The sequence below is a fragment of the Sapajus apella genome, unplaced genomic scaffold (genome assembly GCF_009761245.1).
Source record: "Sapajus apella isolate SASKATOON/1434 unplaced genomic scaffold, GSC_monkey_1.0 scaffold70, whole genome shotgun sequence".
Taxonomy (NCBI): domain Eukaryota; kingdom Metazoa; phylum Chordata; class Mammalia; order Primates; family Cebidae; genus Sapajus; species Sapajus apella.
Genome location: NW_022437010.1, coordinates 4,086,730 through 4,100,095, shown reverse-complemented (window position 1 = coordinate 4,100,095; position 13,366 = coordinate 4,086,730). Strand labels below are relative to the sequence as shown.

The 13,366-nt window shown below is 39.1% G+C and overlaps 1 protein-coding gene across 5 annotated transcripts in view; it reads right to left on the bottom strand.

Moving 5' to 3' along the window:
• Window positions 1-13,366, bottom strand: part of CAGE1 (cancer antigen 1) — a 57,399-nt gene that overhangs the window by 30,844 nt on the left and 13,189 nt on the right. For 4 of the 5 annotated variants that reach the window (XM_032250021.1, XM_032250018.1, XM_032250020.1 and 1 more), the window contains 4 exons: window positions 11,565-11,714; window positions 8,858-8,968; window positions 6,270-6,350; window positions 5,934-6,041 (listed from right to left, as the gene is read on the bottom strand). In XM_032250021.1, the coding sequence (XP_032105912.1) occupies window positions 5,934-6,041; window positions 6,270-6,350; window positions 8,858-8,968; window positions 11,565-11,714 (450 nt within the window). The remainder of the gene's footprint in view (window positions 1-5,933; window positions 6,042-6,269; window positions 6,351-8,857; window positions 8,969-11,564; window positions 11,715-13,366) is intronic. The other variant, XM_032250019.1, reaches the window with a different exon arrangement.

Here is a 13,366-nt window from a genome sequence, read left to right as displayed (position 1 = left end):
ATAAATAAAGCTGATCTGCCTAGGGCAGAGCACCTGGGAAAAGAGGCAGTTATGAGTTCAGCAGCAGCAGACTTAAAAGTACCTGCCCACAGCTCTGCACAGAACAACGGAGCTCCCAGCATAGCACTTGAGCTCCTATAAGGGACATACTGTCTCCTCAAGCAGCTCCCCGACCCCTTATACCCAAAGAGACACCTCATAAAGGAGAGCTCAGACTGACATCTGGCAGGTATCCTTCTAGGACAAAGATAACAGAAGAAGAAACCGGCCGCAACCCTTACTGTTCTGCAGCCCCCATGGGTGATCCCCAGGCAAGCAGGGTCTGGAGTGGACATCCAGCAGTCCTGCAGCAGAGGGGCCTGCCTGTTAGAAGGAAAACTAAGAAACAGAAAGACAACACTTCATCATCAACAAAAAGGACACCCACTCAGAGACTCCATCCAAAAGTCACCAACTACAAACACCACAGGTAGATAAATCCACAAAGATGGGGAGAAACCAGCGCAAAAAGGATGAAAACATGAAAAACCAGAATGCCTCTCCTCCTCCAAAGGATCACAACTCCTCACCAGCTAGGGATCAAAGACAGATGGAGAATGAATCTGATGAATTGACAGAAACAGGTTTCAGAAGGTGGGTAATAAACTTCTCAGAGCTAAAAGAACATGTGCTAACCCAATGCAAAGAAACTAAGAACCTAGAAAAAAGGTTATATGAGATACTAACTAGGATAAACAGCTTAGAGAAGAATATAAATGACTTGATGGAACTGAAAAACACAGCACAAGAACTTCGTGAAGCATACACAAGCTTCAATAGCTGAATCGACCAAGCAGAAGAAAGGATATCAGAGACTGAAGATTAACTCATTGAAATAAAACAAGAAGACAAGAATAGAGAAAAAAGAGTAAAAAGAAACCAACAAAGCCTCCAAGAAATATAGGATTATGTGAAAAGACCTAATCTACGCTTGATGGGTGTACCTGAATGTTACAGAGAAAATGAATCCAAGCTGGAAAACACTCTTCTGGATATTATCCAGAAGAACTTCCCCAACCTAGCAAGCCAGGCCACCATTCAAGTCCAGGAAATACAGAGAACACCACAAAGATATGCCTCAAGAAGAGCAACCCCAAGGCACATAATCGTCAGATTCACCAGGGTTGAAATCAGGGAAAAAATGCTAAGGGCAGCCAGAGAGAAAGTTCGGGTTACCCACAAAGGGAAGCCCATCAGACTCACAGCAGATCTCTCAGCAGAAACCTACAAGCCAGAAGAGAGTGGGGGCCAGTATTCAACATCCTTAAAGAAAAGAACTTTCAACCTAGAACTTCATATCCAGCCAAACTAAGCTTCATAAGCGAAGGAGAAAGAAAATCCTTTATGAGCAAGCAATTGCTCAGAGATTTCATCACCACCAGGCCTGCCTTACAAGAGCTCCTGAAAGAAGCACTAAACAAGGAAAGGAACAACCAGTACCAGCCACTCCAAAAACATACCAATGACACAATGAAAAAAATGTGTCAACTAATGGGCAAAACATCCAGCTAGCATCAAAATGGCAGGATCAAATTCACACATAACAATATTAACCTTAAATGTAAATGGGCTAAATGCCCCATTCGAAAGACACAGACTGGCAAACTGGACTAAAAGTCAAAACCCATCAGTGTACTGTATTCAGGAAACCCATATCATGTGCAAGGACACACATAGGCTCAAAATAAAGGGATGGAGGAAGATTTATCCAGCAAATGGAGAGCCAAAAAAAAGCAAGAGTTGCAATCCTAGTCTCTGATAAAATGGACTTTAAACCAACAAAGATCAAAAGAGACAAAGAAAAGGCATTACATATTGGTAAAAGGATCAATGCATCAAGAAGAGCTAATGATCCTAACTTTATATGCACCCAATAAAGGAGCATCCAGGTACATAAAGCAAGTTCTTAATGACCTACTTTTTTTTGCATTTGCTGAAGAGTGATTTACTTCCAAGTATGTGGTCAATATTAGAGTAGGTGTGATGTGGTGCTGAGTAGAATGTATATTCTGTGGATTTGGGGTGGAGAATTCTATAGATGTCTACTAGGTTTGCTTGGTCCAGATCTGAATTCAAGTCCTGGATATCCTTGTTGTTTTCTGATTTGGGCTATTTATTATAGATAAAGCTACAAAGACCTCATACATTTTTGTATGAACATATGCTTTCACTCTCTCAGGTAAATATCTTGGAGTAGGAGAGGCACAGTGTCTCATGCCTATAATCCCAGTGCTTTGGGAGTGGGGAGGATTGCTTGAGCCCAGGAGTTTAAGGCTGGCAACATAGCAAGAATCCATCTCTACCAAAAAAATAAAAATTTTTTTCATTGGCTAGGGCTGGTGATGTGCACCTGTAGTTCCAGGTATTCTGGAGGGTGAGGTGGGAGACTGCAATGAGCCAAGATTGTGCCTCTACACTTAAGCCTGGGCGACAGAGCAATACCCTATCTCTTAAGAACAATAACCAAAAAAGAACAACAAAAAAAACTAGGAGTAGAATAATGGTAGGTGTGTGTTTAACTTTTAAAGCCACTGCCAAATGTTTTCCAAAGTGGTTGTACCATTTTACATCCCAACCAGTAGCGAATGAGAGTTGTATTTGCTCCACATTCTCTCCAAGCTTTGGTATAGTCAGTCTTTTTAATTTTAGATATTCTAGAAGGGGTACAGTGGTATTCACTGTGGTTTTAACTTGCATCTTAATGATGTTATCTCTCCCACCTCTTCAGCACCTCCTTTCCTGTGTGGCCTGCCCATGTGTGCTGCAGCACAGAGCACAGACACAGACCCACAGAAGTGGTGATGGGCATCACTGAGTGCCTTGAAGATGTAGGCCCTAAGGTCAGGGATGAGTTAGGCAGAGGCTGAATGCCCGCGTCGGGTCACGCCCACAGCAACAGACATTCGACACAGTAGAGGAGGAAGTCCTCTCGGAGAGCTGCTACCTGGGCAGTGTGGATGACAGCCACCAAGAGGCACAGAAGCCAGAATGAGGTTCACTCAGTCCAGGTGAGGCTGCTCAGTCATAAGCCCTCCAGAGAAAGATATCCTAGGTTTGGTCCTCTCTGTATCCCGGATTGGTGGACACAGTTTCAAGTTAATAACATTTTAACATATTAAGTTGCTTCAATATATTATGAGGCACTGAAATCCAAATCACTAAAAAATTAAGGTCAACACATCTTGTATTTACTTTCTGTTGCTGCTATCACAAATTATCACGCACTTAGTGGCTTCACACAACACAAAGTAATTATCTTACAGTTCTGTAGGTGGGAAATCTGGCACAGGTGTCACTGGGTTAAAGTCAAAGTGTCAACAGGGCTATGTTCCTTTCTGGAGGCCTTAAGGGAGACTTTCCAGCTTCTAAAGGCTGCCCACATCTTTTGCTTAGGTTCTCTCCCTTCATCTTCACAGCCAGCAAGTGTTGTACTTTGAATATTCTTTAGCAGTCAATCTCCCTCTGACATGTCTGAGAAAGGTCCTCTACTTTTAAGAACTCGTGATTACATTGGACCAACCCTGATAATGCAGGATAATCTACCCGTGCATCGCAATGCCCTTGATTTAATCATATCTGCAAAGTCCATTTTGCCATGTTCTGGGGACTAGGGTGTGGAAATCTTTGGGGTTGCCATTATCCTGCTACCACACACCTGTTATGAGGATCACTGAGGCCTTCCATGATTTGAGATGCAGGTGGCCTGGCCATATGGCAAAGCCAGTGTATTTAGCTCTATCTAGGTCATAATTCAAGGTTTCCCAAGAGGTTTCTACTTACATTAACATACTTTCCTCATATAGGGTTGTCTTACATTCTGGTAGTGCCAACTTAGAAAGAAAGCATGTCAAGGTAGACACCAAAGCACAACTCAGTAAAAGCAACCGTGCGAGGGCCAAGACAGTGTGTTCCAAGCAGCAGCTTTCAGATCATGAACATGAATCAGGTTATGACTCTTTCTTAAGCAGAAAAATGAATTTATGACCGACATAAAAAAATGAAATAGAACAGAACAAAACAGAATTTAAAAACCCAATGTGTCAGCTGTGTATGTCTGCATGTAAATATTTCATCAAGATGTAAAATGTGTTTTTTTGTACATAAATATTTCATCAAGATATAAAATGTATTTTTTTGAAACTGAGGATTACTACTAGAGGAATGAAAAAACTGCAAAGATAATCCTTCAGAGATGCAGAAGCTCTTAAAAAACCTCTTGCTAAGACCCGGTCAGGAAATAGATTGATGTGATATCCTTCAGCAAGGTTCCGTAGCGCAAACATTGTTTCCCACACTTGCTTTAGAATGAAAATTAGGAACATCAGAACCAGGAAGATGAGGAATAGGGTCAGAGTATTAGAAGGACTACTGTAAAATGCCAGGATGCTTTAGAGAACAAGAAAACAGATGGTAAGGTTGACATCTTCCTATGTAAACTAAAGATGTCAGATTCCATCTGGCTGGACAGCCCTTCCACCTGTGTGATCCAAGTTCTAGTGATGACCCTAGTCTCTTCCTTAGGAGGCTGGTCAATGGCAGAGAGGCTGGCAAACTATAAAGTGTACAAAACCCTTTTTGTCTTGAAATTTTTCACACAAGTCTAAAGAATAACATAATGAACCTCCATATTTCTATCACATAACTTCAACAATTATCCACATTTTCTATCCCTACTATGCCACCTTTTTGTTCTACTGGAGTCCTTTAAAGCAAATCTTGTCATAATATTAATTCATTCATAAATACTTTTCAAAATGTAATAACTAACAGGCTGGGTGTGGTGGCTCACACCTGTAATTCCAGCATTTTGGGAGGCTGAGGTGGGCAGATCACCTGAGCTCAGGAGTTCATGACTAACCTGAAACCCTGCCTCTACTAAAAAATACAAAAAATTAGCTAAGCATGGTGGTGGGTGCCTATAATTTCAGCTGCTTAGGAGTCTGACGCAGGAGAATCACTTGAACCTGAGGGGCAGAGGTTGCAGTGAGCCAAGATTGTGCCACTGCACTCCAGCCAGGGCAATAGAGGGAGATTCTGTCTCAAAAATCAAACAAATGTAATACTAACAGATAAGGATTTTAAAACGCAATGATACCACTATCACATCTATTAAAATAAACAATAATTTCTTATTTCTTTTCTAGATTCCTTAGTAGCAGGTTTTTTGTTTTGTTTCACTATCTCCTTAGTGATTAGCTTGTTTAATCTTTTCTGGGAAGTCAGTAATTGCTTCTTAAATGAAAAAAAAATTAGAAAAGAGGAAAGCTTGGAACCTTCACATTATTAGACACTTTCTTTTCTATTAAAGGTGAATATATATCTAATGAATTTAGTAGATAATGCTGCTTTTTAATCATTTAAAAAATATGATGGTAGACTTAGCTAATTAACTCCTATAAAAATTCATTCTGTTAAAATGAGTCATTATCATTTTACAAGATCCAACTGAATTCCTGAATTGGTCTGTAACTATCTAGTCTAAGATCACATTTTCATCTTCTTCTAACATATTTTTCCTATTTTATCTGCCTTTATCTTTACAATGCCATCTAAAGTAAACTATGCACACCTTAAACACAGTTGTTGTACACAGCTATACTGCAGCATATGCAACAGTACTAAGTGTACTTCATCTACTATGAAAAAACAGCACACATTTTTTAATTTATGCATTTGGAAATAAATAAATCTGGTTAAACAGAAATGAGGTAGAACAATATTTAAAATTTCAAAATCCAAAAATGCAAACTTCAATTCTATATTCTTGTGGGTAATGCCAGTGTGTGGCCATTTTAATAAGGCCAATTTTTTGAAGGATGATAATTTCTTAAACTTGTTAGTAAAATAATGTGGTGTATAAAAATAATAGCAAGACAACAAAAAGTCTTCCTTACCAGGAAATCAAGCTCCTCATTTAGAATGTGGTACTTATCCAGTTTGGCTCCCAGCAAGGTAGGTACATCTCGGACACTCTTGGCTTCATCTGAATCACAGTCTGTGACCTGAGATTAAATATATTTCCTCTCACTTTCAATAGTTTCATACTCCTTGGAATACTTGACAGTAAGTACTTTATTAGTCTAAAAATCAAAGAGATTACCAGTGGCTGGAATCATAAAAGTGTAGAACTTAGAACTAGAAGGACTTCAATAAATTTACCAAAAGAACATAAATATCTGAAATTGTATATTTTTGTGTTAAAGACAGTACATAGTAAATATTAAGCTCACCTCAATAGCATGATCTTGAAATGATTTTTCATTAGCAATTAACTCTCTAAAGGTTGTGATTCTATCTTTATGTTTGAGTAGCTAAGAAAAAAGAAACATTTTGTATTTTAGAGAGGAAATACAACTATACTCTAATATTTATAATAAAATAATCAAACCAGGTACAGTCTAACCTCTAGTCTTCAAAAAACATATGAAAAATATATTTTACAGCTCTCATTAGGAAAAATTCACACAGCAGGTCTAAGACTCCTAGGCTTAGAGAGGCCTGCTGGCAAAGCTGCCTTTGAGTAGCATTTGGAAAGGGGCTGTGGGAAGTTTTCCACCATTCTCTGATGTAAGTGGCTTATGGTGCTTAACCTACTTGCCCAAAGCATTTCAGTTAAGCTGAGCATCTGCTTTCCTTCCAGGGGACTGGAATTTTGATACACACTAGGCAGAAGGTGCTTATGTGAACAGCTCCTGATAAAAACCTAGGGCATTGGATCTCTAAGAAGCCTCGCTGGTAGCTGACGCTTCTGCATCTGTGGTTACAACTCATTGCTGGGGGGAATGAAATGCATCCCATGTAACTCCATGAGGACTCTTGGGAGCCTGAGTCTCGCTTCCTCTGGATGATGCTCCTGTGTCTTTCCCTTGGCTGATTTTGCTTTGTACCCTTTGCTGTGGTAAGTCACAGCAGTGAGGACGACTCACAGTCCTTCAGCGAACCATCAAACCTGGGATGGTCTTGGGGTCTCCAAGGAGTTATCCTAACATACAATTGTTGTTACAGTCAGGCTATTAAAATTCTTCCTTAAAGAAAAAAAAATTAGCCAAATCTGGGTGTAATTTATAATCATTTCTTATTTGTTCCTTCCGTATAATTATAATCTTAATATCCAATATTCAAACTTCTCCAAAATAATTAGTGAAGTGTGGGGCACAAAATATTTTTTTATTCTTTATTAAGAAAACTAAACTTTTCAATATTTAAAATGGAGAAAAAACTTTAATGAACCCCATGTAACTATCATTCAACTTCAATAACTAATAGCTAATGGTCAATGTCATTTATATCCTCAATCACTGCCCTCTTTCCTCCATCCCCCTTCATTGAATCAAACTGCAGACATCATACCACCTGTCAGTACTTCAGTAATTACACAGAAATTAACCAAAAGAATATAAATATCTGAAGTAAATATTTTTGAGGTTTTTTTTTTGCTTTTTGTTGTTTTTGTTATTTGTTTGAGACAGGGTTTTAGACTTGCCACACTACAGCCTTGACCTCCCTGGGCTCAGGTGATCCTCACACCTCAGCCTCTGGAATAGCTGGGACACAGGTGTGTGCCACCTTTGTCCTGGCTAATTTTTGTACTTTTTGTAGAGACGGAGTTTCCCCATGTTGTCCAGGCTGGTCTCAAACCCCTGGGCTCAGACCATCCACCTGCCTCAGCCTCCCAAAATTCTGGGATTACAGGCGTGAGCAACTATGCCCAGCCTGAAATGTTATTCTTTGTAATATCCTCAGTTGGGCTTATTTTTGAAAGCTGTTTACAGAAGTGGAAGCCAGTTGTTTCTCTGTGTGGCTGCGCTCATACCTTGGCCCTGTCCTCCACAGGCTGGCTAGGAGGCAGAGAGATTCCCCAGGAACCTCCGCAACATACCAGTTCAGACAAGTGCTACATAACCGAATGTGTTATGACCCAAGATTCCAGGTTTGAATTTGTTTTGATTCCTTTAACCAGATAAAGTTGTCATTTCTGCATTCCTCTCATATTCAAAATGGTACAATTTGACATCCTGTTATAACCTTCCCTATTAAATTCTCTTCATTTTATCTTTCAATCTCTAATCCACCATACTTAGAAAAGAGTAATTGAGGCCGGGTGTGGGGGCTCACGCCTGTAATCCCAGAACTTTGGGAGGCTAAGGCAGGTGGATCACCTGAGGTCAGGAGTTTGACATCAGCCTGGTCAACATGGTGAAACCCTGTCTCTACAAAAATACAAAAATTAGCTGGATGTGGTGGCATGCACTGGTAATCCCAGCTACTTGGGAGGCTGAGGCAGGAGGATCTCTTGAACATGGAAGGTGGAGGTTGCGGCAAGCCGAGATCACGTCATTGAACTCCAGCCTGGGTGACAGAGCAAGACTCTGTCTCAAAAGAAGAGCAAAGCAAAGGAAAGGAAAGAAAAGAAAAGAGTAACTAAAGAAAATCCAAGAACCTCTGCCCTTACCCTTCACCCACCTGAGAAATAAAATTGTTTTCAATGTTTCTATTATTCCAAAGGATGAAGTTTGAAATCTAGATAAGAAAGTCAAAATAAACTATGCTTCCGGAATCAGTAGTACTGTGCAAAAATGAAAAAAATTATCATACTAAATATTTTGTAGGTGAATGAGATTTTCCAATAGAGACAAGTAATAAAACAAGTCAAATGTTGAACATTTTCTCTCTTTAGTGAGGGGCACAGTAAAGCCAATCTGGTCCCCCAAAATAATGTTTAAAATGATTCCCACTTTAAGAGTTACTTCTTCACTACTTTTTAACGATTTTTTCACTGAAAATAATATAATTTTTAGATGAAGAATAAATATAGTACCTCTTGATCTAAATTTTTCTTTTTAAGATGGAGACTCTTCAGTTTTTGCAGCATTATATCACTAACCTTCTCACTCTCTTTGAAATGTTCAGCATCAGAGTTGGTGATGTCCTAAGGGTAAGAGTTTCAGAAACTAGATGAAAAAGTTTTTAGAAAAGCTAAAACAAGGCCAAAAAATGCATGTGAAACAAAAAACCTTCCAATAAATAAGCAAATCCAAAGAGGTAAAATCATAGTAAACTCCATTTTTCATCAGAAGTCATCTAATACAGGATTAGTACGAAAAGACTTTTTTTTTTGAGATGGTATTTCACTCTTTCACCTAGGCTGGGGTGCAGTCGTGCAATCTTGGCTCACTGCAACCTCCACCCTCTGAATTCAAGCGATTGGCTGCCTCAGCCTCCCAAGTAGCTGGGATTACAGGTGCCTACCACCACACTCAGCTAATTTTTGTATTTTTAGTACAGATGGGGTTTCACCATGTTAGCCAGGCTGGTCTCAAACTCCTGACCTCAGGTGATCTACCTGTCTCAGCCTCCCAAAGTGCTGGGATTACACGTGTGGGCCACTGCGGCTGGCCCAAGACTTCATATTGATTCTCACTTGTACATGTTATTATTGGAACAGACTGATATACTTGCTGGGAAGCTAATATTCATCTATAATAACTATGCATGCTTACATATTAATACATACATTCCCCTTCCTTAGTCTAGTCAGTTTACAAATTCGAATTTAGGCAGATTGTTATACCTGAACCAGAACAATCAGACATCTCAACAGTATTAAAACTCTAGGTATTTTAAGGGTACCCTGAATGAAGGTACTTGTCCCAATATAACCTAGGGGTCAAAAGTGCATAGGTTGTGTCTGAGTTATGTGACTTAATTATATGTGAGACTTTGGATTAAAAACTCAACTATTCTAACCCTTGGTTTGTTTCTCTGTGTTTAAAAAAAAAAAAAAAAAGCCTAAGAATACAAAGAATGATGTAAGGATTGAATGAGATAATCCATGAAAATCAGGACAGGAAAGTTAAGTACTCCCACGAAAAGATCAGGAAATCAGTAAATACCTGATGAGTGCCCATTATGAAATTAAACCTATATTAGGTATTAGGCATGGCTAATATGCCTCGTTACATATAAGCCTCTGATCTTGAAGGCTTCTGTTCCAGTGGGGGTAGGAGGTACAGAATAAGGAAACAGAGAATATTTCTTTGGGGCAGGATGAGATCTAAGAAGGCTGGTGACATGCCCTATCATTGAAAAGTCTGGAGAAAAGAAGCAACCAGCAAATAAGACTGTAAAAGAAAAGCAGCCAGCACCGAGACAGAGGAAACCCGAGCAAATACGGTGAATAAGCAAATGTTTGCAGGGACAAGGTGGGGTGGAGAAGTTTGCAGCAAAGAATAATCTGTGTCACATCCAAATCCAAATATTATCAGCACCACAGGAAAGGTAAAACATAAAAAAAAAAAAGATATAAAAAATTTAAATATTAAAAAAAACAAAATTTAGGTGGACATAGCCTGTGGGCTACCACTTTGTGATCTCTGCATAAAATGTTCGGTCCAGTTTCCAGCATGCAATACACACTAGTTTTCAATAAATTTTAGCTAATATAAAACAGAAATAGGATTTGTGTTGTATCAAGAACATAACAAGCCCACACCCCCAATTTCTGGCTCAGATGAGTACATTTAAGATCTAAGAAATGTACAATAATAGAAGAGGAAGAAAGAGAGCTAGCCAGTTTGAGAATCTATTGAATGCATGTCCTTTATTTATTTATTTATTTTTATTATTTTTTTTGAGATGGAGTCTCACCCTGTTGCCAGACTGGAGTGCAGTGGCTCGATCTTGGTTCACTGCAACCTCCGTCTTCTGGGTTCAAGTGATTCTCCTGCCTCAGCCTCCCGAGTAGCTGGGATTACAGGCACACACAATCACGCCTCGCTAATTTTTGTATTTTTAGTAGAGATGGGATTTCACCGTGTTGGCCAGCTGGTCTCAAAATCCTGAGCTCAGGTGATCCACCTGCCTTGACCTTCCAAAGTGCTGAGATTACAGGTGTGAGCCACCACACCTGACTGTGCATGTTGTTTAATTCATTATTTTCATTAAATGCAGTGCTTATAGGCACCGAGGACAGCAGTATCATTCCCCCATCTTAAAGATGAGGAAACTGAAGTAGAGGTTAGGTTACTTGGCCAAGTTACATAGCTAGGAAATGATGACGCCAGTATCTCAACTCCTCTGACAGCATCTTCACTTTTTATTCTACTAATGTACATGACTCTACACTGCCCTTCCCCCACTCATAGCCAAAAGCAGTATTTTAGATTAGGCAAACAGTTCATTAATGTGAACAATCACTAATCACTAGGCACAGACTGACCCAGAGTACGAGACTACTGCTCTGGGAGGGCATCCCTGAAATGTGGAAAGTACTAAATAAAGGGGTTCTCTTTATCTTATTACATTTTATCTTTCTGTACACTTGTGAAAATTAGGGGTTCAAGAAAGATAAACAGAAGGAAGACGGGGCAAAGAAGGGCTAACTGGATGGCTTAGGGGTCTGTATTTTATCTTCAATTCTTCAATTTTTTCTTCACACAACTTAATTCCTTTTTTTCCTCTCTTTTAGTCCAACTCCAGTATTTATTCCTCCCCTACTAAAATATCTGATATATATGTTTTATTACCTGGGACGTAAGAAGTCCTACCATCAGAGCCAGAAGACTGTGCATTTTGGAGGCCAGCTGAGAAGATCTTTTGTTATCTTCAGGATTCAGGCTCTTTTCTTCACAAGGTGAGCAACCTGGGAGCAGGTTAGACTGTGTCGTTTTTGTATCCTACATGCACATAATTCATATTTGTCAAAATAAAGAGGAAGAACCTGAAATATCTTTTAAGTAAAATGCTGAATGAATGAATTCCCACATTTAAAAACCTTGGGTGAGATAGTTCTCAAACTTTTTGATCTTAGGATCCCTTTAGAAATTAAAACTGAGGATATTTAAAAATATTTGCTTACTAATTCTTTTAAAGCAGCAATAAATCCATTATGCATAAACATAAATAACAATTTATTTATTGATTTTTGAGCCAGGGTCTCTCCCTGTCACACAGGTGGGAGTGCAGTAGTGGGAACATGGCTCACGGCAGCCTCAAATGCCTAGGCTCACATGATCCTCCCACCTCAGCCTCCCCAGTAGCTAAAACCACAGGTGCATGCTACCACACCAAGCTAATTTTTCAAATTTTTTGTAGAAATGGGGTCTTGCCATGTTGTCTAGGCCAGTCTCGAACTCCTGGGCTCAAGCAATGTTCTTGCCTTGGCCTCCCAAGGTGCTAGGATTACAAGTATGAATCACAGTGCCCTACCAATAACCATTTTTAAATAAAACAATTACCACACTTTTCAAAACAAAAAAGTTAGTGAAAAGAGTGGCACTGTTTTACATTTTTTGCAAATATTTTTAATGCTGGCTTAATTGAAGACAGCTGGATTCTCGTATTTGCTTCACACATTCCATTAGTCGTGAGGGCAATTACATCATCACACATCATGTGGCTTCTGGAAAACTCCACTGTACACTTGTGAAAAAATGAGAGTAAAAAAGGCAATGTCTTAATATTACTATAAAGATAATTTTGATTTCACAGATACTCCCAGACCATACTTGGAGAAAAGAGAACTAGAGTTCATGAAAAGCAAAACTATAAGCAGAGTAAATATGAATTAAGAGTGTTAGAGAAATTGATCGGTCAAAATAAAATAAGGAACTTAAAAAAAAAAAAGCTCAAGAAGAAAAGTATATACCATGCCAAATTTCTGTACAATTAAACTAATTCATTCAGAGCTTACCAATTCAAAATTCATCATGATTTGATTAGGAGCTCAAGTTAAGGCGGCTTAGGTCAGGGGTTCTCAAAGTGTGGTCCCAGGACCGGCAGCATCAACAACAATTGGGATCTTGCTAGAAATGCACGTTCTCAGGCCCCACCCCAGAACTACTGAATCAGAAAACTCTAGGGTAGAGCCAGCAATCTGTGTTTTAACAAACGTTTCAGGGAATTTTGAAGAATGTTCAAGTTTGAAAATCACTGGCTTAGATAATTCTCTTTTCTTAGATCTTAGAATTTTTTTTTTTAAATTTAGGAAAGAATATTTTCCTAAGAATCCTTAAAAACAATAGAATCATTTACTTGTAAATAATACTTAAAATGATTATAGATTCATAAAAGAGGGTCCACTAAAGGCAACTAAAGGTAACATCAGCTCAGTTCAAGTTATTAACACTAATACAAAAATAGACCAGGTGCGGTGTATCATGCTTGTAATCCCAGCACTTTGGGAGCCTGAGGTGGGCAGATCACCTAAGGTCAGGTGTTTGAGACCAGCCTGGCCAACATGGTGAAACCCTGTCTCTAATAAAAATACAAAAAAAATTGGCTGGGTGTGGTAGTGTACACCTATAATCCCAGCTACTGAGGAGGCTGA